The sequence below is a fragment of the Aythya ferina genome (genome assembly GCF_964211825.1).
Source record: "Aythya ferina genome assembly, chromosome: 16".
NCBI classification, from domain to species: domain Eukaryota; kingdom Metazoa; phylum Chordata; class Aves; order Anseriformes; family Anatidae; genus Aythya; species Aythya ferina.
In genome coordinates this window covers 1,632,474-1,657,815 of record NC_140315.1, presented here as the reverse complement: position 1 = coordinate 1,657,815, position 25,342 = coordinate 1,632,474, and the positions used below count along the sequence as shown (strand labels likewise).

At 46.5% G+C, this 25,342-nt stretch overlaps 1 protein-coding gene across 4 annotated transcripts; it reads right to left on the bottom strand.

Moving 5' to 3' along the window:
* Nucleotides 1–885: 885 nt before the first annotated feature.
* Nucleotides 886–23,923, bottom strand: DNAJC5 (DnaJ heat shock protein family (Hsp40) member C5). 4 transcript variants are annotated; one of them, XM_084538196.1, is made up of 7 exons: nucleotides 23,785–23,880; nucleotides 20,177–20,312; nucleotides 10,679–10,746; nucleotides 6,956–7,091; nucleotides 4,403–4,616; nucleotides 3,152–3,323; nucleotides 886–2,296 (listed from the first exon to the last, which is right to left on the bottom strand). In XM_084538196.1, exons 4-7 carry the CDS (start codon nucleotides 7,060–7,062, stop codon nucleotides 2,193–2,195), a joined length of 597 nt encoding a protein of 198 aa, XP_084394322.1. In that variant the 5' UTR covers nucleotides 7,063–7,091; nucleotides 10,679–10,746; nucleotides 20,177–20,312; nucleotides 23,785–23,880; the 3' UTR covers nucleotides 886–2,192. The 4 variants fall into 4 exon arrangements, with proteins under 4 accessions (XP_084394322.1, XP_084394320.1, XP_084394321.1 ...); XM_084538194.1 differs by lacking the exon at nucleotides 20,177–20,312 and having other exon boundaries at nucleotides 23,785–23,923; XM_084538195.1 differs by lacking the exons at nucleotides 20,177–20,312; nucleotides 23,785–23,880 and adding an exon at nucleotides 15,011–15,184.
* Between the last annotated feature and the right edge of the window lie 1,419 nt (nucleotides 23,924–25,342).

Below are 25,342 nucleotides of genomic sequence, written 5' to 3'. Positions count from 1 at the left end.
TTCAACACCCAGAACCAGCACCTTGTAGGCAAAACCTACAAGGACAGCCAACGTGACGCCATTTTTTTAAGCTTTAAAATTGCTTTTCTTTCCAAGGAGTCAAACAAAGAATTAACTGAAGACCTCGAGCCAAATCACAACAACTGTCCTCAAGCCCACTCAAGGAAGTTTTCCTGACACATTAGAATCTTTCACTAACCCACAACGTTTCAGGTCTGAAGGCTTATCTACGAGGCAGAAGTTAACAAATGTGCTCCTTATATCTCGTCAGTTTTCCTTTTTGGAACCTGATGTGGTGACAAAAGCATGCTTATTTGCAACAGGCGAGCAATAAACATGGGTTTGTACCAAGAGCGACAGTAAAATCCCACTTTGCAGGCGTTCCTCCCTCGGTATTTAGACTGTGTTGGTAACATTTTCTTCTACCCAGTGCGCTGAGCGTGGCTTCACATCAGATTTTATGTGCTCTATCGTTTCCAGCTCATGCACAGATGGAGTGAAAATAAATTCAGAAAGATTCCCTGGCAGGAGGGTACCCTTCATTCGCTGGCAGCTCCCACAGCCTGACAGTGCTTTTTTTTTTTTTTTTTTTTTTACCCCATTCGTAACGCCTGGACCTTAAAAGAGCAGCGGGAGAGACCTTCAAAGCACACCCCGGACGGGAGGCTGTAAATAGCCTCTGGACAGAAACAGGTGAGAAATGAAAAAGGGGAGATGAGGGTACAAAGAACAGCAGAGGCATTGTGATATAAAACCATGAGAGCAGAATTAACGAGGCTGTAATTAACTGCTAGAAGCGCCACACGTAGGCTTACTGGTAGCTGCTCTAGATCCCGGCTCCGTATCACCTAAACCAAGAGAATTAACAACAAAATACACCAGCGATTCAGCAGCGGACTAAAATGCCTCTTTAACAGTTAAACAAATCTCAGTCAACCACAGTTTCAAGAGAAGTATTCAAACATTATTGGCTTCACAACAGAACAGGAAACCTTTCAATGGTTTCCCCACAGTTGTTCCGAGGAAAAGAAAAACTGGTGTAAACAAGTCTAAACGCAAAACAATGTGCAAATTATACAATATAAACATCAAGAAAGGTGGTTTGTTCTTAAAAAGCCATTTAAGTGCTCCACAAAGATGCTCATGAGAAAATTAAAGGGCTAATGGATTATAAAAACACGGAATACCCCATTTGTCTCTTAGTATCTCAGAATATTAGAGAAAAATGTAAAAGCCAATTGTTATTATTATTATTTTTTAACATTTATGCTGTCGCCTACTGTCTGTATTTTATCCACTTGCTCTCAGTGAAAACCAATGAACCAGTTTCACTTTAAGATTCTCATGCATTCCGAAAAGCTGCACTATTTGGTCTTTAGCATTTCAGGAAAAGTCAAACCAAACCAGAATTGTGCTTGCAGTTAAAATCCCACCGCCACCACCAAAGAAACCCATTCACAGTTGGTTTTGTGACAAACTACAGCTTGTGATTACACTGACACTGAGGATAACCCTTATGCATAAAGAGGTGTTCATCAATTTACCTGTTCAAAGATTGGAAACTCTCCCTTCTTATTTTTCAAGGTAGATTTATTTAAGCTGAAAACCAGCATTAAAGAGAACTCCAGCTCTGCAGGACTGGCATTTTTTTTTTGGTTCTTGGCTTTGTAAACTTGCTTAAACAATGCAGGAATAAGAGAATTGGCTTGCTGCACCCAAATGAAAATCATGAACTTTTAAAGGTCTTTGACAGCTTGGCTGTATGGAAAAAATGGTGGCTTCTGTGAAACTTTTTCTTTTTAAATCTCATTTTTAGGCCAGTACTACTGCTTAAAATGCAGAATGTCTCCCTCACACATATTGTGACAACTCAATACATTACACCACAGACATTTAACATAACTCCATACATGCTATAAAAAAAAAAAAAAAGAGAAAGAAAACATAAAACCGTAGCTAAACTGCTTTAAATACTGCATGCTACAGCACTTCACGTATCATCAAGATACGACACTGAAAGGTGACAAAAGGCTGAAGGGATTACAAAATATTCTCGGCAGGTTGGAAAGCTGCCTTCTTACTCTGGCAGAATTTTTTCCCCCTCCCCATTCTCTACTTCTAATGTTCATGATTCTAGTGTTGAGTTGGCCATGTAATTTTTTTATCCATTCTAATTACAGTGTTTCCTTAACTTAATTAAATCCATCAGTGTGGTAGCTGGGGTGAGAGTCAGCTGTGAGCTGGGTCGTCTCTGTGGCTGATGCTGGCTGTATCACAATAGGTGCGTCTGAGGCCTCTGAAAAGCAAAGACAAAAGGTTTAGCACGTCAAGCAGAAGAAAAAGCAGCGTTCTGTGGTGTGGCAAGCGGAAGGTCCGTCTCCCTGCAACACTTTGATAACACAATTTTACACTCCTCTAGAGCACGATGAGGATTTATGGTCTTTCAGTCTGCACACACCGCCATTAGCCTCGCAATAAATGTTCTGTACGTAGCTTTTATTTCTTTCTGCATTTAAGAGCAGCTGCTGCTCTCCCACCATTCAGCAACACCAGTTACAAACATCATCAGAGCACACCCAGGACACTACTGAGCAGGCTGGGGGTGCACGAGGAGCTGGGAGGGGACAGAAGCAGATGGGGGCTGCCATCACTCGGTCACTGGTCAGCAGTTGGTGAGCAACTGCCTTGTACATCACTTGCTTTGTCTGTTCTTTTTGTTGTTATTTTAATTTCTTTCACTTTTTTCCCCCCTCTTTCTTATTAAGCTGTCCTTATCTCAACCCACGAGTTCTTTTACTTTTCTTTTCATTCTCTCCCCCCGTCCCACTGGGTGGGGAGCGAGTGAATGGCTCCCTGCTCAGCTGCCCGCTGGGTTAAACCACAGCAGACACCCATTTCTCCGAAGCTGAACAGACCCACGGGGACTTCTCAGCAGCTGTATTCCTGTGGTGGTGTTACCCGTGTAACCGTTTAAACTCTGGTGCTTCTTCTCCCCCAGAGACCTGTGCTGATCTCTCTTCAAAGCCAGCACTGCTCCTTAAATAGCCCACTGAGCACGAGGTCAGAGACCGATACTCTCTGAACATCAGTCATCCTAGACTTGTACAGATCTCACAGCTTTTTTTAATTTATTTATTTTTTTTTTACCTACCCCTTTCATCTGACTGCAACTGTGCCTCCAAGTCCTCTGGAGAGACGTAGTATTCCTGTTCTTCGCCTTCAGGAGGTTTAGGTTTACACTTCCCACAGCAACAATTACAGCAGCAGCACAGACAGCAACAGCAATAGCAGCCTGTGATGAGCCCACAGAACACAAACAAGGCCTGCAGAGGACAGAAGATAAAGAAATGTTCATAATCTACACCCACCACACCGCGACCATTGAGTTTGTGAGACTTTGATATGGAAACTAGAGACAAAAAAAAAAAGTGATGTAGAGGCATAACATATTGGCTACGTTTTTATATTTAACCACCGTGAGGTATTTAAAATATGTGCAAAACTGGTGACAGCTATGAACATTTTCTACAGAGCTGAATACTGTCAGTCTGGTTCACTTGAAGAAATTCCTAGAAATTAGGTTTAAGTGGTCTGTGTTTTCTGCTGCATCTGCAAGATGACGCTGAAGCAAATCTGGAGTGAAATCCAGAGGTACAATAGTTTAGGACAGACTGGAGTCTGCATAATATCCCTGGCCCAGATTTACACTAGCTAGCTGACGTACAGATTGTCGTGTACCTACAGCAGGGACTTACCCAAGGCCACAGGCATGGCTGCAAAGCTAAATCACACTGAAGTTAGGAGATTAGATCCTACCACTACCTGAGCAAAGCAACACAAAGCCAGCTGAGCCTGTCTGGGTGCCCATCACTGTGAGGCAAAATTTTCTCATGAAAATGAATTTTCATGAGCAAAATGAAAATTTTCAGAGGTCACTGCCTAAAACTGTTTGAAAAAATCATCGTACAAGATAGCAAATCACTCTGATTTGGGGACTTCACTTCCTTCAAGGGGACAGAGAGATGGAGACAACGCTGGCAACAGGGTAGAAAAACAAGGCATATTATGCTTAAAAATGAGTCCAGTAAAATAATTCCTTGGTGCTAACAGAAGACATCTATACAATAATTATTTCACCTTTTAAAAAAAACTTTAGAAGTATTTGTGAAGAAACATGCAGTGCAATTTGGTACACTGTGAGGCTCTTCCACTGTACAAGAAACAACGATTGGCAAGTGAACAAATAATCTGGAGTCTGTGAAATCACAGTTAAAAGGTTAAATTATAAGGTGTCAGAGGTTCAACAAGTTCCAGAAGTAAAAGCAAACACCATTATCAAATGCAGCTCTTTAAGGATTTTAAATGTCAATCCAGAATAACTTCTCCTTGCGCTTTTATTTACCTTTGCCCACCAGCTGGATAGGACGAAATACGTGTTCACATTTTCTTCACCAAACTGCTCTGCTACATACAGACCCAGAGAACCATACTTATCATAAATGTTTCGCTTCGTCGCATCGGTCAATATTGCATGTGCATTATTGATCTCTTTAAATTTTTCTGCTGCCTCTGGATTATCAGGGTTTTTATCAGGATGATATTTCAATGCAAGTTTCCTGCAGAAAGCAAAAAGAGTACAGATTAAAAAATGGGATTCGTGTTCCCCATCCCCACCACCTCCTTGTTCCATAGCCTGCCACTCAGGAGAGGTTTTCAAGTCCCCATTGAAAGTATCTAAGCAGCTCTGGTTTCCTTCATTTCTGATTCACTTCCCTGTTGATAACAAAACACTGCTGCACTGTCTAGCTTAATTTGCAGGATTGATTTCAGACTGCTGGATTGAATCCTCAGAAATCCACTGGAAAAATTCAGCACAATGAAGAAAAGAAGAAAGCACTCCCTTCTACCCCTCAGCCCCAGCAATTTCCACCAGTAGGTTTTCGTGCTGCTGAAGCAAAAACCAAGCTAACAGAAGAAAGAGACATGTTTATGATACAGTATCAAAGAGTAAATATAAGCAAGCTGCCACAACTTATCTACAGCGGTGGAACACAAAAATAGAACAGACAATCACTTGTGGTTAATTCACCAGTTCCTGTGCAGGTACAAAATACATTTCAGTTCAAGTCTTGCTAGAACAGAACTGGCTTTCGAGTTTCGAAATATCAGGAAATTTTAACGTACCTCCCCATATCATCCGAGATCTTACAACTAAATGATAGTGGTTTACAGCACCCAGAGGTCACAAAGGATAGCACAAAAATCCAAAAGCTTAAGGACTGATGAATTTGCAAGTTCAGACACGGCCCAAGCAGTGAAAGAAATCAGTACTGGCCAAACACCTCTTTAAAGAACACAGAAAAAACACTGCTTGGCCATTTGAGCCATTTGTGCTCCAAAGCAGAAAATGATTTGGAATTCTATGCTCACCACCACCAAAAAGGCACTTGTCCTTTTGTAGAAAATGACCACAAGTTGTTATTTAACAAACACAAAGAAACCTGCAGACATTTACCCATGACAACTTTGAAGCTGGGCAATATTCAGATAAAATATTTGTGCAAGACCAGGTCTGGATGCACATACACAACATCAGAGTTCAAATAATAGAACAAATGTGCACTTGAAGCATTTTTATACTGTGATGATGTTGTGTGGGAAGGTAACATCCAGGGCTGCCAGTAATGCCATAGGCTCAGTGAGGACTGAAGCAATCACAGTTTTTACAATTAGAGGGAAGTTATGTAAACTGAAAGAGGACTTCGCTACTATCAGGTTGCAATAGATAAATATTTTTCATTTCCCATGTGCACACAGATTCCATAGCCCACAGGCCAGCAAAGGACATCCCAGATTAAATGGAACAAAAACGAGGTGGCCAGTAAAAGAGCAGAGGCAACAAGATAAGGTGACATTTCAGATACACATTAAGCAGCTACATTCCCCCTTGGATCCAGTCGAGTCCTTCCTCCAAAGGAAAAAAAGTTTGCAGTTTTTACTCCCATGAGTGAAGTCATTTTCTGGTCACCGAGGCTAGGGGATTACTGCCTCAAACTTCCAGTTAGAAGATTTTAGAAAGCCATAGCTAATTCTGGATAGTTTGTCTGCCTAATTTATTCATGGATTTCACTCTGTAAGCGCTATCAGTATTAAAAAGTGACTTGGAAAGGGAAAAAGGGTTTGGTAAATGTTGAAAACTAGAAGAAAACAGGTATTCTCAAGTAAAGATTTCTACTGACCCCTAGTGTAATGTTACACACACTGCCACTTGTCAAATAACACGACCGTACGTAGCTCATGCTTAAGGTAAAAAAAGCACTTGCATATAAACAAGTCTGGGGAGAACGTGGGAAGACAGGATGGTTACAGGACTTTAAGTTTTTACTCGGTCAATGTGAAGCCACTTCACATGTCCAACTTTAAGAAAAGAGGTAAAAAAAAAAATCCAATTTTAAAACTAACTCCACATAAAGTCAGAAATTTTGCATGTAATTTTAGAAAGAGTTGTCAGTCTCCATCCTTGTTTACATCTTCAGTCTGCACCTCACTGTGTCAGAACTAGAAACGATGGGTAAAGGTGCAGGACTGCCCAGCTGTGTTCTCTAAGCCAGGCACAAAGCTACAGAACGTAAATGAGGAGTTCAACTCTGATCCCAGCCTTAAAACCTGGTTCAACTTTCAGATAAAGAACTTGCAGAATGATACTGCACATTTGAGAATTTAACTTGCTATAAAGAATATTTAAGGATCTAACAAGTCTTGCACACAAAGTCTAGGCACGGTTTTCACACAATTTTTAAAAGAAACCACGTGTTTTCACCTGGTGTCCTTGCAAATTTTTCTTGCAAACGTTTTAAATAAACCAATTTAAGCCTATACATAAATACCACATCGGTTGAACACTTAAAAAGCTATTTGTGGTATCAGGCAACAGGTGTAAGACTCAAACCTTTACCTGTATGACTTTTTAATATCATCAGAAGTAGCATTCTTGTCCAGTCCTAGCACATGGTATAACGATTCTCCAGAGGTAGACAGCGAACGTTGCCTCTGGTCTGCCATCTTAACTAGCCTGAACAGAGGAGTGGTCCCTGGAAAAAAAAATAAAAATTAAGAAATGCTTAAACTAAAAAGAAGAAAGACCTTATTACAGAAATCAGCCTTGAAAAGAGAGGCTTCAGGGTATGAGAACTGCACGTGAAAATTCACCTTGTAGGTTTTAAGGGGCGTTGAAGAGAAAAAGCTCTTAATATATGTGGAAGTTAAAAAGTTTCAAAAAACCCAACAGTGAATTATCAGTGAAAACTGCTACACCTTCAACACAGCAGCAGGTACTACAGAATCACCGGTGTATGTTCTCAATTCCACTCTTTAAAAAAATAAAATAAAAACCGACAGCTGAAGCGTAGCTACAGGTATGTCCCACATTCACATCCCTAATGCTATTCATCTTCTTTGTCTGAATGTTATTTATTCATGACAACAGCTAGAAAAATAACTGGACAACAGCAAGGCTGCTGTCACGCTGAGGCTGCCTTTTTGCACCACAGGTGCACGGGGTAAGCACAAAGCTCCGCGTCCATCTCCCCCCTAAGAACCAAAATCTGTGAATCGACCATTTAACTTGTCTTCTAGATAAATCACACTACTGGAAAGCGACAGCCTCCTGCTCTAAATTCAGATGTGCAGACCTCGGAGGTCTCCCCGGCGACACAGCGCAGACAGACATGGATACGCCCTCTAACATCCTTAGGAGATTAGCATCTGCCGTTCTTTAGCTGCAGAACTGCAGCGAGGATGAGCATCGAAGAGAAGACTATTGGCTATTTTTGGATTATGTCATTACAGCTAGCCCACACCAGATTATGTAGACTTTGAAAAAGATATTTAAAGCACCAGACTTTTCAAATTTAACCCTTTGTCTTATATAACAAAGTTAATAACTTCAGCTTTTTTAAATGCTACCTAAAAGAAATACTCCAAGATCTGTCACTGCTTGGTTCTTGATTCTCAGAGCCTACCTGGTGACTACTCTGCTGTGTTTGGCCTCCCCAGCTTGAAATTAGTTTAATGCTGATAACTGGGTCTGGTTTTGGTAACTGGAGTGCAGCTGCTGAACTAGTAAACTCTCATCTAATTTCCTTCAAGAAATCATCGGCAGCTCTGGTAAGTTTAATTAAATGCTACCTAATAAAGAAGTGGTGAATTAATAATGATGATGATGATAACAGTAGTAAGAATAGCAGCAGCTCTAAATTCATAGGCCAAGAATCCAAAATACACTCCAAGTCGGGAAGGAGGATATGTGTGTAGGAAGAAAAATATCTTTTTTTTTTCCCCTTTTAAAAAGATAGTGATAAGCTGAACCATTTCTACAGGAGAGGAAAAATATCAAGGAGAGGAAAACCATCAAGAACCACCCCGTCCAAGAGCACAGGAGACAAAACACCCTCCAGGGTGGGATTTCCACGCCTGCCACCACCAGCCTGTCCCCCCAGCAGTCCCGCTACGGAGGTCAAAGACTGGTGATCCTGACGTGGATCCAGTAATCTAGCTAATCACACAGGCTGCCCCGATGGCTGTGCAGGCTCCTGCGCTCCATTCTCATCCACCAAGCACCACCTCTTCCTCACGGCCTTCCTGGGAAATTCTCTTGCACTTTCTATCAAGCCCACGGGCTGTGAGCAGCATCCAGCCCTAGGGATGCTTCTCTGGCACTCCACTACCTGCGTTTAGCAGTCTGTAGCTCCATTTAGGCAAAATGAGCTCCTTTCCAAATCAATCCAACACGCCCCTGGCGCACGGATGCTGCAGATCACAGGTACACACCATGTTCTGCTTAATAAAATCTCTACTGTTAAATGAGGGCCAATTGGCTTAGTAGAAATAAATTTAATTTGATGCAGGCTGTGGCTATCAGTCTGTAGGCTGCTTGTCAATAATAAAGACAGATACAGGAATAAAATTTCATGCTGCTACAATTTTTTAATCATTTTCATCTGAAAAGTTCAGGGTAGGGGGGTGCTTGCATTTACTTTTCAATACTGGAACGAAGAGGACATGGAGGCATCAGCAGAAGAACGGAGGCCAAAGTGGTAACAGGAATTCACCTGGGAAACTTGTTATTTAAAGGATCAGCACAGCCTTATGACTACGAAAGCAACCTTTGGCTTTTCAAATACGGAACAGAATTACAAATCCAATAAAGGCGCGAGTTATTTAAGTTTACAGGACTTCATAAAGCAGGATATTGCCTACCCTCCTGTTTTTACAAGTGGCTCTAACTCACAGCACAGCTCTGTTTTTAAAGAAGTGTTGTACCCAGCAGTAGCAAGGCATCTGCTGCGTGTTCTAAGCGAGCAGGATTCCCTGAAGAGGTTTCGCTCAGAAGGTCCTGAAGAAAGGTAATCCCCCGGATTAAACAGCACAGTTTTTAACCAGCTGTGTACCAGACTGTCCCGCATTAGTCAGCTTTAATAGAACATGCAACTGCTCTCAGCGTGGCCAGATAAGTGTAATCGGTACCAGCTTAACAAAAAGAATTAGATTAAACCTGGACAGTTACAGGAAAACTGCGTATAAATATTTTATACACATCAATGGTAAATTGGGCCTTAGAAAGACTGATTTTCTTTTTAACTTCTTGAAAGAATCTTATCAAGCTTCATGAAATTGTTGATATGTTTCTTTCTGCCAGGTTTGCTGCTTCTTAGACCCTTTTATAACCTGAATTTAACCCATCAAAATGGCAGATTACAATTAAAACAAAGAAAAAAGGATAGTTCCCTGCTAGTTTTTTTGGGACATCCCAACGAGTATCAGCACCAAGGATGACAGCAGATAATGCTGTTAGAAGCAAGGAGGGCTGAAACTTCTCCCTTTTAAACCTTATCCCAGCCAAACCTGGCCCGGCCACTCCTGCCCCTTCAGCCTGAGACCTCCCAAGCTAACAGCTTGCTGCTGGCAGGAGGGGCCCTGCCTCCTTCTCTCCCAGCCCCAGCCATGAATTTCCACCACTCCTCCAGCCCCAGCTCTGGCAAGCAGCAGATCCTGCAGCAAGAAGGTGAACTGGAAGGGGGCAGAGAGCAGGGCATCAACTTTTCCAAGACACCAAGCTTATTTGTGTGGTAGGAAGGAGGGGGGAGGTTACAGAAGTCACATTTCTGCTGGAAAGAAGCACAACCTGGAGCAATACAGTGATGGAGGGCTAATTTGACAGAGGGTAAGCATTATTTCAGTGCCATCAGCATCCACGAGCTGCCTAACAACAGCAGCTTTCCACTTCACTCCAAGGCTGGGGCATTAAATATTTAGTCGTTAACAAACCTTTGGAAACTATAGCACCAAGCTGCCTAAAATATCTCTTTCCACATTTCAAATTCTTTTTTTTTTTGTTGTTTTTCCATGTAAGCCACAAAGGCACAGCTGCTCACTCGGAATTCCTCACTGGGGGAAAGGCTCAGGGAAAGGCTGCTGAAGGAGCTGCGGATGCTCAGCACCACCGACAAGTCTGGGAGGGGCAGGGGAAACCGAATAACTTTCAGAACACTACCAGAGAAGAACATTAGGTAAAATATGAGAAAATGAAATGCAAAGCCATGCTGGAAGTGCAGGGCAGGAACCGAAGAGACAGGCTCTTCCCACACAGCTGCAGGAAACCACAAAAGCCAGCACTCACCTGGAATCTCGTTGGACTATTCTGAGGTAAGCAGTAACTGCTCGCAGGCACCTCCAGAACCGAATCTCCTAAAGACAGAAAAGAAGCAAGTTCAGTTTTTCAATGACTTACGTTGAGGACTCATTGCCAAGTTGTCATCCCATTATTTCGTCGGAACAATCCTTTGCAACGTGCTAAAAATGAGAAGGAAGTGAAATAAAGAAGTTAACCATTATCTAACTATGCAGAATTTTCACTTGAAGTAGATAAATATTGGAGCTGCCGGGAAGGTGGAGGCACACTGCAGCCAGGACACAGTCACCACGCATACACCTTCCTACCACGTGGTCAGCTGGCATCAAGGAACTTATTTTGAAGGCTGCATCTCAGAATTTCTTCCATCATGCTTTCACTCACACACTGCCTTGCTGTCAATGTCCAAAATAAAACATGAGTATTTTTATTGCCCCAGATATCTTACGCTACAGGAAATCTCCACACTGTAAAATATTATCTTCAGAAATGATTAGGTCAAATGAAGTTAGAAATACTTGAATCTGTACTTTAAAGGGCTCTGGGCTTCTATCTGTAACTTCAGCCTCTTCTCCCAAACCTCCTACACGGAGACAAACACCTAACCAAAATAAGATGCCAGGCACGCTGATAGCTCTGGGCACACAGAAACCACTTATCAGTAAGACTTCAGGCTTTTTCTTCTTAGGCATTTGTGAAAGATCTGGACTTTCAACAAGGGAAGTGTGTTTTTTAAGTCCTGAGAACCTGTAATGTTGTTAGAGAGAGACTGCTAAAGAAGCTTAGCTAGCAGGAGGACCGCAGGAGCAGCAGGCACGCAGCCTCTCCTGCCTCCCTCGCCAGGGAGGTGAAGTTACCCACGGCACTGCAATTCCTGCACAGCACAGAGGGTTTAGCAGTGTTCATATCTCAGGTGCCTTCCTGACCAACATATATATTTATTTTTATTTTCAGTGGAAGAACAGCACTGCCTGTACTGCACCTTTCTTCACAGGTAGTAACAGCACTGCCTCTCTGATGACCAAGACATGTAAGGAGACAGCAGCTGCACTCTGCCAATTTCAACGTCATTTTGCACAACATCCATACTGCTCCATGTGCTTCCACTGCACAGCAGCATCAGCTCAATTTGCCAGGGCAAATTTCCATCAAGAAAACCTCACTTTTATCCCAAAGGATGGTTCTTGAGCCCTTAATAATATGCTTGAACTTCTGGTTAGCCCTGAAGTGGTTGGGCAGTTGGACATGATGGTCTTTGAAGGTCCCTTCCAAACTATTCTAATTCCCATTCCCATGCTCTGAAGCAGATTGCAGAGGGAAAAAACGAGCCTCACTTCAGCATACAAGGAGGGAGAGAACCTGAGGTGCTGCAGCAACAGAAAATACTCCTGTCGGTCAAGACAAAGTTACACGGGCTGCTGCAGACCATAAAAACAAGAGAACATGAACAGAGGGACCTTCAAAAAGCTAGATGGTGCTGCAGAAAACCTTAAGGAAAAGCCATCACTGCAATAAATCGGAATTTATTTCTGATTAAGCAGGTACAGAACAAACCTAGCCCACGCCAGGAGTCACAAAGCCACTTCTGATTAGATCAGAGCACAGTCAACTTCATCTCCTCCTTCCTGCTGCCGCCAGCGGGGCACCAGCCGCAGGGCGCCCCAGGCTCTCCTGCACCATGGCCAGCAGCTCCTCGGCTCCACATCACACCCTGCCTGGAGATACCCCCGGGTATCAGAACAGAAACAAAGGGAGAGAAAACAAAAGGACAAAAATCTGCAAAGAAAAAGGAATTGTTTAAAAAAAAAATCAAGATTAATGGATGTTACCTGGTTCCAAACTCAGCAGTATTAAAACCACGGCAAGAAGCTTTGTAGCACAAATGAAGAAACACGCTCGGGACACTTGTCTGGTCTTTCAACTACTTTGCTCATGCCAACACCAGTTCTTCTAACTTCACTTGTCCTTGAACCAAAAACTGGTAAAGTGTAATTGCAGAAAGCTGTAAATGGACCTTTCTGACTTTAATCCTGAAGAGCACGTTGACTCCAGAGAGTTTTAATATGTAAATACCCAGGTAAGGCTGACCTAAGAGCCACGGAATTAATTCCAAATGCACGCATCTTTCTCCTGCAAAGAGCCCCAATTTATCTCCCTTTGGAACAGAAGATGGGTCTCCAGCAGTGAAAGTTTTCATAAAATCTCCACTGAATCCTCTAAAGTAGAAGTGGGTTAAAAAATAGTTTTTAAAATAAATGAAGTCCCAGGCAACCCAACTTCCCTGTTGATTCAGGCCTAGCCTGAGGTAAGGCCCATCACTACGGACTGAGGCTGCACTGAAACTTGGAGCAAACTTAACTACAGCACCGCGAGTGTTGTTGCTCTAATAAGCTTAGCAGATTAAAATGCAGCCATTTAAGTCTGATTGACCAACCTGTTATAAAAACTTGTGACCTTGGACCTTATACTAGAGTAAGATTCAAACCTACCAAGGAATGGTTTCTGTATCATGAAAAAAATAACTATTAGATTTACATTTTCTGTCCCCCTCAGCTAGAAGAATTATTCTTTAAAACCTTGTTTTAGGATAGATTCCCTGCTTAGGATTTTATTTCTCCTACTTAATCCTTCAGCAAAATTGAATTATTGCTTATGGCATTACGGTAGTTTATAGGGCAGAGTGCAAATGTCACAAATTAGATATGGCTACCAAAAAAACTACATTTGCTTACTCGGCTACCTAAAAATTTAAGAAAAAACAGCAGTTGTGTTGCTTGCCTCGTTATTACTCCTAAATGTTTCTCCATGACCATCTACGTGGTGTTTGGATCACTGACCACTCATAGCATGTGGGTTCACTAAAACCAATCAGGGAAAACATTCAGTGCTGCGGGTGAGTGATGCTGATGTCACTTACTTCTTCTAAAAAAGGAGATCTTGCACTTTTTTAAAAGCATTTGACGAGGTGCAGCTCCTTCCACGCTAGCTGAGTTGAATAAACTATCATTAAAAATCCTATTGCTACGAACTACACCAATGGAGTAAAGCATTAAGCTTCAAATACAGAAGTGTCAGAACAAACACATGGGTTTATTCGCGTAAAAATACAGCTCACACTGCTAAGCAACACGACTGAAGGTGTTGTATTAAAACAAATAAAATATATTTGTAACAAATAAAATATATATAAAAAATATTGGGGCAGAAGCTCAGCAAAGTGGATCAGGCTGGCAAAACAAGCCCACCAAACCCTCTGCAGGCTGCTCCAAGCACCTTGCTGCTTTTTGCGGTCAGGCCGAGCTGTGTGTAGCTGCAGACAAGCCGTGCAGGAAAGCCAAGCAGCTCCAGGTGGGTGAGGGAAGCCCGGCCGCCCAGCAGCACCTTCTTGCAGCACAGGCAGTTTTTGGCGAGCCAGAAAAAAAAGGAACAAGGAAAGGTTACGCAGTGCATCTCAGAAAAGCCACGTAAGCAGTCCGAGACACAAAAAAACGACGCCGTGACATTCCCAAACACGAACCCATCTTTCAAGTTACAAATTGTCCACCGAAGGGAAAGAGATTTATTAGAAATTAATTTGCAAGGGCAGGGCCAGATGAACCCGTGCGCATCTACAGCGGCAAGAGAGGGAGAAAAAAAAATCCATCTGTCTTCTTTTGCTACCAGCCAGGGAGGCAGACTAAAAGGTAAGTTCTTCCCCCACATCAGGACAGGAATATATAAGCATGGTTTTACACAGTGCAAATGGTAGACCTGAATTATTTCACAACTAATTGATTACTGCAATTGTCTGTCATTAAATAAACTCTTGGCCATTTTAATCATGAAGTTTTTGTTACTGACTTAATAGTTTAACGCATAAAAAAGCAAAACCCACCAGGCTGTACCAGCAATAGAAGGTAATTTGCACATGTTCAACCTGGTCTAAAATAAAATGATCGAGTCAAACGTTTTGTTTTGAAAACCTTTACCTCTGTTTTCAGGTCATTAATCTCTGCCATTCAGCTGTCTGTTAATTATCTCTTCCCCAGGCCAGCACACAGATCTCCCTCTTCAAAAGTCAGGAATAAAAACGCAAAAGAAGCAGAACACCAGCAGAATTTAGAGAGCCAAACTCCCAGACACAGCCACCCTCCAAGCCACACAGGTCAGGAAAAAAGAGGCTGAAGTGCCTTTGTCTGACACCAGGAACCAATGTAACTGGCTCTGTTAAGCCACGTCCTCTCTTCCTACTTCACAGGTACTAAAAATCTACAAAATTTCACCTTTTCTTCCCTTAACTGATCAAGACAGAAAAGCAGCAGCTTCTCTTCTCTGACATACTTTTACCTCTGGTATCCGATCAGGTCTCCCCAGCCTAAGACGAGCAGCGCTTGTATCCTTCAGCTGTGAAGACTTCCACTCCAAAGACTTGGCCTTTTGCACAGTTTAAAAATTAAGCATCTCTAAAAATCCCTTCTTCTCCTCCTTACTCAACTGCATTTCCCCGGTTTTTGTGGAGCGGGGAGGAGACTTCACTATTTCATCATTTCACTTCCTCACAGAAACTGCCAGAGAAAAGAACATTTTAATTTCCTCCCGTACAAAACAGAAACCCCAAGCCTCTCGCAGGCATTCAAAGGCTTCTTTATCAGACCAGAAAGAAACAAAGGCAAAAAAAAAAAAAAAAAAAGCACAACAGGTTTGTTTTCTTTTCAGACAAGATCAGATACCAAGAAGGTATGTATGGAAACAACAGCAAACCACCAGGCTGTTTTTCCCTTCCTATTTGCCAGGTTGTACCCACACAAGAAGTGAAGTCCCTAGGAAGAAGTGGGCCCTAAGTAGGTGGGAGAAACCCCTCCAAACCCTGGTGCCAGGCTGCTGTAAGGGGGAACAGGCATGAGCAGAGCATCTCCAGGCCCAGGTAAGGATCCATTAGGACTGAGAGAACCTGAACCGACCAGCACAGTTTATACAACTCAGACTGCAGTTTTCTACAGCTTCCTAAAAGCACTTTGGGGCTGATGACACACATTCAGTGCCTAGCAATTAAAAATGGCTTTCACAGCATGGAATAAAGTCTCTGTGAATGATTTACTAATGTAACTTTATTCTTACTACACACCAACACGTGAACCAGCACACAATCCCTGTGGTCGAGCAGTCTGCACTGCGATGTGCTCCGGACCCAAGACCTCGTTCGTTGTCTCTGCTGGGCTCATTTGGCTGGAAACATCCAAAATAATGCCCAGGGGTTGGTCCAGAGTGGTTTCCATTTGAGCTGCCGTTTTCTCACAGGAGATAAACCCCTTGGTATTTTCTAATTACACAGCGTGGTCTCACCAACCCAGGATTTGTTTTATCCCACCCTCAGGATCACGAAGTGTACCGATAGTTATTCCCACTCTTCTCTCTCCCTGCACACATCTAACCCACAAGCTGTGCGGTGAAGTTGGTCTTCAGTTCCACCACTCACTCTGGCACCACTATTTCCTGGCTATTTAGGCAAAAAGCAAGCCGGTAATTTAGAAATCACAGGGTAACGGAACGGTGCTGATTTTCCCACTCCTCACCGGTGATTAACAACAAGACACAGCGGGAGTTTGAGACGTGGACTTGGTTTGCAAACCTGGCACTTAGGGAAAAAAGCGCCTTGCAGACTGCCTGTAACCGAGTTATTCCAACGCATATGTATTTTGTAAGATGAGTTTTCAGGCTGCAGTCACACTTCAGAGGCATCAGGACAAAATCACCGCTATTACACTACCTCATAATTTAATTGCTGCCATTCCTAGTAAATACGGCTTTCAGTTTTGCTGTAAAGCATGGAATTATCACATTTAGGCTTTTTTTTCCACCCAAACAGCTGAGAACGAAGCCAGGAAACCCTATGGCTTTTGTGACTGCTGTTTTCATTCCTCCCGCTGATCCTACCTGACACCGGAGTTAAACAGCTCGTCGCTCTGCCCGCACCCGTGGTGTGATGCTCAACCACCGGTATCCTCACGCTCTTTCCAGGTCTGGCAGTACCTCCTCCTGAACACCCCAAAAGGAGCAGAATTTGTTGCAAAATACCACCGTTTCCTTACTTAGGGTTACTTTTAAGCAAGTTTAGCTATCTCTACATTTAAGCAGCTTCATAACGGCAAGGAAGGAAGAGTGGAAGCCATCGCCGAAAGATAATTTTTAACACACAAGAGGCTTTGTGCTGAAGATGTCAACAAGAAGTCACGGGAAGAAACGTGGTTTTAAGATAAGATGCAAGAAACCGGGCTCTGAAGTTGCACCTGAGAGGACAGCTACAGGAGACGCTGGGTTTTCGTCCCACGAGGTATCTCATCCAACACGTCCCGTTTCAGGGCTGGAACCAAAAAATGAAGTCACGGGGATCGTTGTTCCTGTTACCCCGTTGTCTGAACCACTCAGGGAAATGACGACTCGCTTGGGAAGTTCCAGCCACGCAGCTCCCAACAACTTCTGATTAATTCAGCCTGTCTGGTTTTCCTAAGCTAATTGTGAATAGCAAACGTTGTGGCAAAGCAATTTCTGTAAGGGCCAGAAGGATGAATTAAGTGAGCACGGAAATCAGGAACTTGGTAAGGAAAGAAAAAAAAAGACGGAGGGAGAAAGTCGTTAACAAAGAGCAATATTCTCACTGTCATCCAGGCCAAGTATTTCTGTTCAACATGCATTTATTTTGCTCAGTGTTCAAAATGGTCTCTTTGCAGCTAAGTGTGGTATTTCCTTACACGCTGTGATTCCTGGCACTAACTTCAGGGCCTCCAAGAAGAACCACCAGCCTGTTTGTCCACCCAAACCCCTGCGATAAGGAAAGAAGCTTTCTGAAGAGCAGACGTGGTTCATGGCCTGGTTTTCTTCCCCGGCTCAGCCCAGTAACTGGAGGCACACACTGCAGTCGCCCTTGGTGGAGAAACAGCTTCGCCGTGTGACTGCTGGAGCTGGGTGGTTATCACGTGGAAAGCAGTCCTAAAGCTCGCAAAGAACAGGAACTCAAAACGAACCTGGAACTTGAATCAACTCAATGTTTTCAGTAGTCACTGAATTGGGTTTTTTGACTCCATGTAAAGCAGAAAATATCACCAAACATCACTGGTTACAGCCTGTGAGAAACCGGTCACCTCAGCTGTAACCGAGGTATCAAAGGCTGCCCTTCCCTCCCCAGTAATGAGAGGAACAGGAGAGGCCAAACAGGGCAAGAAGGAAAAGAAACCCCTAAGGAGGAAAAGAAACAGACAGCTGCCCCACCGACGTCCCCGAGCAGTGAGATCCCCCCTGAAATGCAGCACGTTGAGGTGAGGTGAGCCCGCGCACGGGTGCTTGCTGCGACCTGGCGCTGTGTCAGGACAGCACCAGCCCCTGCTGGACCCAAACCAGAGCAAAACTGAAAAAAAAAGTAGTTTCAATTCCCGGCACAAGACAGCAGCTGGTTTCACAAGGACCCCGCGTGCCCTTCCCAAGCACGTGAACACGCCGTGAATTTATTTCACGCCCCTTCTGCCCGCTGCTCCCGCAGCCATCACGTGCCGGAGACGCCCAGCGCGACCCGATCGAGATCTCCACCACATCCCATTCTGCTTCTTGCATTTATCAGCAGCAAGAACACCAACTTCCACGCTGCCCTCGTGACTTCAGAGAAGCAAGATTAAGACGTTTCTTAGCGTGTTTGTTAAATCCTCTAACCGCCTGCCAAGCAAGAATAGGTGAAACCTGAAATTAGAAATATCTCAGGCGGTGCAACCTGGCCTTGGTGGAATGGATTTCCCACACCGGGCACGTTTTGGATGACTGCAGCCATCCATGATCATCACAAGTGACCGCCAGCAAAGCAGCTGGAGGGAGGCCTCTGAAGTCCCCCTTCTCCTGACGTGCAGCTTTAAACCTCCTTATGTTTCTCCAGGAAGCGTTCCTAAATCCCCACGCTGTGAAAAGCAGATTCCTAAGGAAATCTCTTTAATGTCTGGCCCAGCCTAGGCCAAGGCCCACATGTGTCTTACACGCCCCGTGCTGGAATTGTGGCACAAAAACTGCAAAATATTTCCGAGCATAAATAAAATCGCTAAGATATTGCCATCGCAGGAACAGAAAATCCTGGTAAGACGTAGAATAAGCAATGACAGATGGAAAGAAATGGAATATTTTCCTTTGAAATACAGCCAGAAATGTAAAGGCTTAAAAGGAGAAAAGCAAGCAGACACGTGCAGGTTTCTTCTTTTTGCAACTTCCTATTTGGCTCCTGTAACACCAGTAAACTCTGGGCTTTTTCTACCTTCATGGCATTGTGTTACCATCCTATAGGTCCTACACATTCCCCTTTCCTATCCTGGCCATATTTCTGGCCACAAACGTGCCAGAACATCAGCACTACCAGGTAATGCAGCTTCATCAAGAACTTGTGTTGTCATCACAACCAATTTGAGCAGGTGACAAAAGGGAAGGGGACAGCTGCTAATTTTGGCTGGCCTGGGCCGAGAAGCCTCGCGCTGCTCGCATGGGTACTGCCGTGCCGCTGCACCTTCAGGTCTCGAGGAAAACCTGCAGCTTGAAGGAAAACGCACTGAATTTTAATGCTGCCCTTACAACACGCTGGCATTCAAAGTGGTTCGGCATCTCCAAAGAAGGCGGAGAAGGATTTTAAACAGGCACGTTTTAGTGCAATGCAGATAGAAGTTCGGTGCAGTTAGGAGAAGTCGCCAGGACACGAGAAATCTGAGCAGATCCTAAAGCAGGCCTGTTCACCCCAGCCCAAGAAAATCCTACAGAGCATCAGTCCACTAAAACCCCGCTACCTAACATCAGGAATCATTATTTAGCTCCTGCACGCAGAGAAGAAAATCGTTACTCTTTTTGGTAGCTATTATCACTGTATTAAAATATTTCAGCAATGTTTTGAAGAATTTACCTTCTGGAATGTAATTCTTTGCTATCAGCTTACACCATCTGCAGTAGGAAACGGAGTGCTGCTGAGCTGAACCGTGCACTTTCTACTGAAAACAGATGAAGCCCAGTTGTGAAGATAAGGGTCCAGCTGAACTTCCGAGTTAATCTTAAAACATACCACTACTCAAATTCCTGCCTTTCAACAACAAACCCAGTCGCTGGTCAGCAGACCAGCAGCAGCCAAGGCAGTACCAAAATCCTCCCAAAACCACATTAAAATAACAGCCAGAATTCCCATGCAGCTCCCGAGCATCAGCAACCTGCTGACAGCCACACACCAACAGCACTTCTCCACTTCCTTTCCTCTTCAAGCCTTTTCTTTTGCAAACATCCAGCCACCAAACCTTCCTGAAATCAGAGAAGAGCTTTGCTGGCCAGCACAGGCAGAGAGTTAAACACGCAAAGCATTTACACGGATGCTCCTAAACCAATATTGCTTAATTCACCTGACTTGAATTACTGGAGAACAAGGAAAATATTTTTCCTGTGTTAAAATAAAGAAGTGCTCCGTTCTGCTCTGGTCCTCAGCATTCGGCACGCCCCTCGTACCTCCACCCAGACTTTGCCACGACCCCTCTGTGTCCTGCAGTCGCACAACTACTTCCCGGGGCTGCCGAGCTGTCTGCTGCCGTGCTCCGCGCCGTCTGCTCCCAGGTTAGGGGTCCCATCCCAGAGCTGAGGCCACCTGCCGAACAGAACGCAAACCCGGCTCTGAAAATGCCTGTTCCTCGGGTGAGGCCTCCCAGGAACAGGCAGCCCCGCTCCCGAGCTGCCCAAACACACCACAAACATTTTGATCTGGATGTCAATATTAAAGAGATTTAAATAAGAGCAAACACCAGGAAACTGAGGGAAGCAGAGCATTCATCGCAGGGTGGTTACGGCATCGTTGCTGCATGTTAAGGCATTCACGTGGACAGAAGGGGTTTGCAGAAGAACCTGCCATTCTCAAATAATGCCCACCTTCCCAGAGAGGACACCTGGGCAACTGAATTCATAAATTAAAATAAGAAAAAGCCACATCAGCACCTCTTACATCTGACCTAAAGCAGGATGTAAGTAACCCAGCGAGGCTTCCATTCACATTCACCACCCAAATGCCTGAACACCGATCAAGAAGAAATACGATGACAAATGACAACAACCACCTAAGACCTCAACTTGCAAGCCCAGCCACGATGTTCAGACCCAATCTGCGTCCCACCAGGCCCCCACACCACATTCTGCAGCCGCTCCGTCCTTCCAAAGCACGAGCATCCAGCCTCACCGCTGCCACAATGGGCGCCTGCCCTTGGCCCCATAGAAAAACCTGCCTGTGGAGCAGAGAAATTTCCCCCGCTGCTCTGATCAGCTGCAGAGCCAGCGTTTGCAGGCTCCAACCACCTCGGGCAGCTTCGCAACTGACGTTACCGACGGCTGTGCCACCTCGACCACAAACCACACTGCCTTGTTCACGCCGTGCTGGAGAAGGAGGCTCGCCAGCTGATCAGCAGGCAGGGTTCTTGGCTTTTAGGGCAGCCCGAAAGGTGTTGATGCTTGTGGGGAGTAATTAACGCGGACGCAAAGGCTACGTGGAGACAAAACATACTACAAAGACACTGCTTTTCGCAGCCGTTCCCTGATAAAGGCTGGTTAAATATAGCAGCAGCCGCCCCGCCAAGTTAGGAAACCACCCCTTGGGTTTTAGCACTGCTTCGGACCCGCAGTTCATCAGTGCAACACCACAGAAATTTGGGTGGAAAAAGGACGGACTTGCAGCACCTCCCCTTCATTTAAACACCACGGACAATCCCCAAGACCAAGTAACGGATGGAGGGAAGAAACATTTATTTATGCTTGCAAACAGCTGTGAGTCAAAGCCTCACCTCCACGCTGGGGGTTGGCCACACCGCAGGCTGCTCAGCCAACAGCAGGACACGTTTCTCTAAGTCCTCAGAGCACCACGAGCAAACCGCAGAAAGCTGCTCAATAAAATTAAACTTCTTTGCATTCTGTACTCTATCGAAACCAATCTCTTTCACTCCAGCTTTTGTCGCCCCTCTTTTCTCCCTCCCAAAGCAGAGAGTACTTAAATTATTAGAACTAATTCGTTAATGCAAGTTAATTTGGCGTCTATTTCTCGGAATCTCTTAGATTAGGACCCCACCAGTTTCTACCAAAGGTAAACAAAACAGTAAACAGCCCAAAACCAACAGACACCTCAAAACTTCAAAAAAACCTCTAATAAAATTGTTGTAACTGTAATAATTTCCATTTAAATGCAGCTGTCACTACATAAGAACCTAAATAGGTACAATCCTGATGGGTTTCAGAAGGAAAATCAAGACCTTCTGGGCTGCGTTCACATCTGGCTCCTGGTGAGAGCTTCACTTGCCCAAGGAAGCGGGTGAACCACCACCGGGTGAACGTGGCCTGCAAGTTTTTGCCTCGGCAGCAGCAAACCCATGTGGTATTTAAACACAGACACAGCGTTTTTATTTCCTAAAGATAAACCAGCACAGGAACACTTGACAGACATTAGCTGGGAGAATTATTTTATACCGCTGCGTGATCACGGACCCGATGTACGCAGTTTTCTTGAGCTTTACCGCATGAGAACGGCCGTTAAGCACAGACAGCTCTACAGCAACGTCTCTCGGCACGCATTACCCCAAAATTAACACCTCCACAACAACAAACCTTAAAAAAAAAAAGGGATAACACCGGCTAGCTTTCCCTTTGCAGGCACGGAGCGTTTCCACCTTGCTCTCCAAGGCGGGGACGGCTCCCCCAGCTATAAAGCCCACGGCAGCGAGGTGTCGATGAAGCAGGAGGGCAGGAGCGCGGCGTTATCAGCGACCCCACCGTGGCTGCTCCATCCCGGTGCGTTCGGCACCACCAGGATTTCCTGCCTGGAATTCTTAATGCGAGAGCCACGGAACACCGCGCAAATAATTAGAATAATGCTGCCTTCGCAAGTTTCTGGTTTTAAAGCTGGATTTGCTTGCCGGTAATACGCCATGCTTAACGAGCGGCGTAATCTGAGCAGTTACGAATCATTTTTAAAAAAAAAAAAAATTAAGCAGAACAACGGAAGGAAGGGGAAGCAAAAAGCCTCCGAGATCCCTCCAGCGAAAGCCAGTCATGGTGAATCACAGTCCCCACGGCGCACAAACGGCTTTCATTTAGGATTCACCTTTCCAGGGCCTGTGCTTTTGTCTCTTTCTCAATCTTTACAGCCCCAAGCCGGAGGATCCAAGCCCCTAAAACGCTGTGGGGCGGCGGAGGAATGCGCATGTGGGCGGCAGATGAGGAGGAGGAGGAGGAGGAAGAGGAGGAAGGGGTTCCCACCCCCCCAAGCAGGAGCTTCCCAGGGAAGGCGCCGCAGTGCTTCCCAGCGCCGCAGCACAGAGGGATGGATGCTGGCTCCCAACCCACCCGGGGCTCGCCCCGTGCCCACAGCCCCAGCCCCCGGTGCCCCCCCTACAGCCCCCATTTGGGCCTCAGGGCTCAGCCCCCATCCCCTCGGCCCCCACAGCTTCTCTTCAGCCCCCTCAGAGCCCCCTCAGTCCACAACCTCCCTCCCAGAGCCTCTTCAGGCCCAGCCTCGCCTCAGCTCCCAATATTTCCTCAGCCTCCATCCCCCACAGAGCCTCCTCAGGCCCCTCAGAGCCTCCCCACGCCCCCCAAAGCCCCCCTAGAGCCCCCTCAGCCTCCCCAGAGCCCCCTCAGCCTCCCCAGAGCCCCCTCAGCCTCAGCCTCACCTCAGTCCCCAACGTCCCTTCAGCCTCCATCCTCCCCAGAGCCCCCCTCAGAGCCTCCTCAGTCCCCTCAGAGCCTCCCCAGGCCTCTCAGAGCCCCCTGAGGCCCGGCCTCGACTCAGTCCCCAACCTCCCCTCAGCCTCCATCTCCCCCAGAGCCTCCCCAGGCCCCCCAGAGCCTCCTCAGCGCTCCCTCAGCCCCCAACCTCCCCTCAGGCCCTGTCCCCTCAGCCCCCATCCCCCCCAGAACCTCCCCAGGCCCCTTCAGGCCCCCTCAGAGCCTCCCCAGGCCCCTCAGAGCCCCCTCAGGCCCCCTTTAGGCCCAACCTCGCCTCAGTCCCCTCAGCCCCGTCCCCCCCTCACGCCACGGCTGGGCCCAGACCGAGGCCCAGAGCTTGAGGCCGTGCCGGGGCTCACCTGCACCCCCCCGCGCTCGTTGCCGGTACCGGGGCTGAGACCGAGGCCGGTACCGGAGCCGGGGCCGGGGCCGGGCAGCCCCGGGCGGGGCGGAGCGAGGCGGGGGCGGCTCCGGGAGGCGGCGGCGGCGGCGCCCCCTGAGCGCTCCTGACGGGACCCGGCGACGCCGACCGCGGGCGGGCGGGCGGGCGGGGGAGGGGCCGGAGCCGCGCGCACCGCGCATGCGCCGCTCCTCCTGCGCGGGCGCGAGCACGCAGCGGGAGCGCGCGTGAAGGGGGGAGGAGAGGAGAGGAGGGAGGGGCGCGTGCGCAGTGAGAATGCGGGGCGTGGGGAGGGAGCAACAAAAGGGAACTTCCCTGACCGGGAATCGAACCCGGGCCGCGGCGGTGAGAGCGCCGAATCCTAACCACTAGACCACCAGGGAGGGATGCGGGTTGCGGCTGCTCGTCGTCCCTTGAACTCGGCGCCCTGACGGGGCTGAGGGGAGCGGGAGCTGAGGGGGGATTGAGGGGGAAAAGGGGGGACCGGGCTCGGTTCCCGCAGGTCCCCTGGGGTGCAGCGGCGGTGCCGGGGTTCCTCAGGAGGTGCTGACCCTCGGCACTAGCCCAGCTCCATCGCCCCTTTCACAGAATCACAGAATTTCGAGGTTGGAAGAGACCTCAAGATCATCGAGTCCAACCTCTGACCTAACGCTAACAGTCCCCACTAAACCATAGCCCTAAGCTCTACATCTAAACGTCTTTTAAAGACTTCCAGGGATGGGGACTCCACCACTTCCCTGGGCAGCCTGTTCCAGTGTCTAACAACCCTTTTGGTAAAGAAACTTCCTAAGATCCAACCTTTGTTGCCCCTCCTCACACACCCCCTCCTTTGGGCACCCCCTCAGTCCCAGCCTGCCCCCCCCAGGGCTCTCGCCCACCTCAGGAGCTGGTTCATTTTTATTAAACAAGCTTTGGTTTATAATTAGAGGCATACAGGTTGATGTGAAGCTCGGGGTCGTGGTGTTTTTCCCAGTTATTCAGGTTTCCCCCTGGGAAGGGCGAGATCCCAGCAGCGCCCTGATGGAGGGTCCCGGAGGGGGTGACCCCAGGGACGCTGTGGGGACGCTGCCCCCGGCCACTTGTCCTGGCTTCAGCAGGGCCCTGCTGGCTCCTGCCATCCCCATGCAGCTCCTCCAGCCCTTCCTGGCTGTGACTCACGTTTCAAAGAAACAAATGGAGCCAAATCCCCTTTGCCAACGGAGGCCCAGCCGCTAATCACCCGCCGTGTGCCCTCCTCGCTCCGTGCCCGGCTCCCCACCAGGCTGGCACCAACCCTCCAGGGAACAACTGGTCCTTTTTGCCCCCAAAATGTAGTATGTTGCACCCCAGGACCCCCAGGCACAAGCCCACAAGACAAAGAGATGCTGTGGGTGAGCACTGCGCTCCCCACGCTGCTCCCCCAGCTCAGGATCACAGGGAGTTGTTCCCCTCCTGTGACAATAAACACCCAAACCCTTAAAAACAGGCTTTCCTTGCTTTTAGCTGGGAGTGGGGACATTGTGCCTGCAGGGAAGAGG

Coding starts and splice junctions, on each gene's coding strand:
- DNAJC5 (XM_084538194.1), bottom strand. CDS start 7,062: ATGGCAGACCAGAGGCAACGTTCGCTGTCTACCTCTGGAGAATCGTTA. Junction 4,617..6,955: donor GATATTAAAAAGTCATACAG/GTAAAGGTTTGA, acceptor TGCTTTCTGCAG/GAAACTTGCATTGAAATATC. Junction 2,297..3,151: donor GTTGCAGTCAGATGAAAGGG/GTAGGTAAAAAA, acceptor TTTGCTTTTCAG/AGGCCTCAGACGCACCTATT.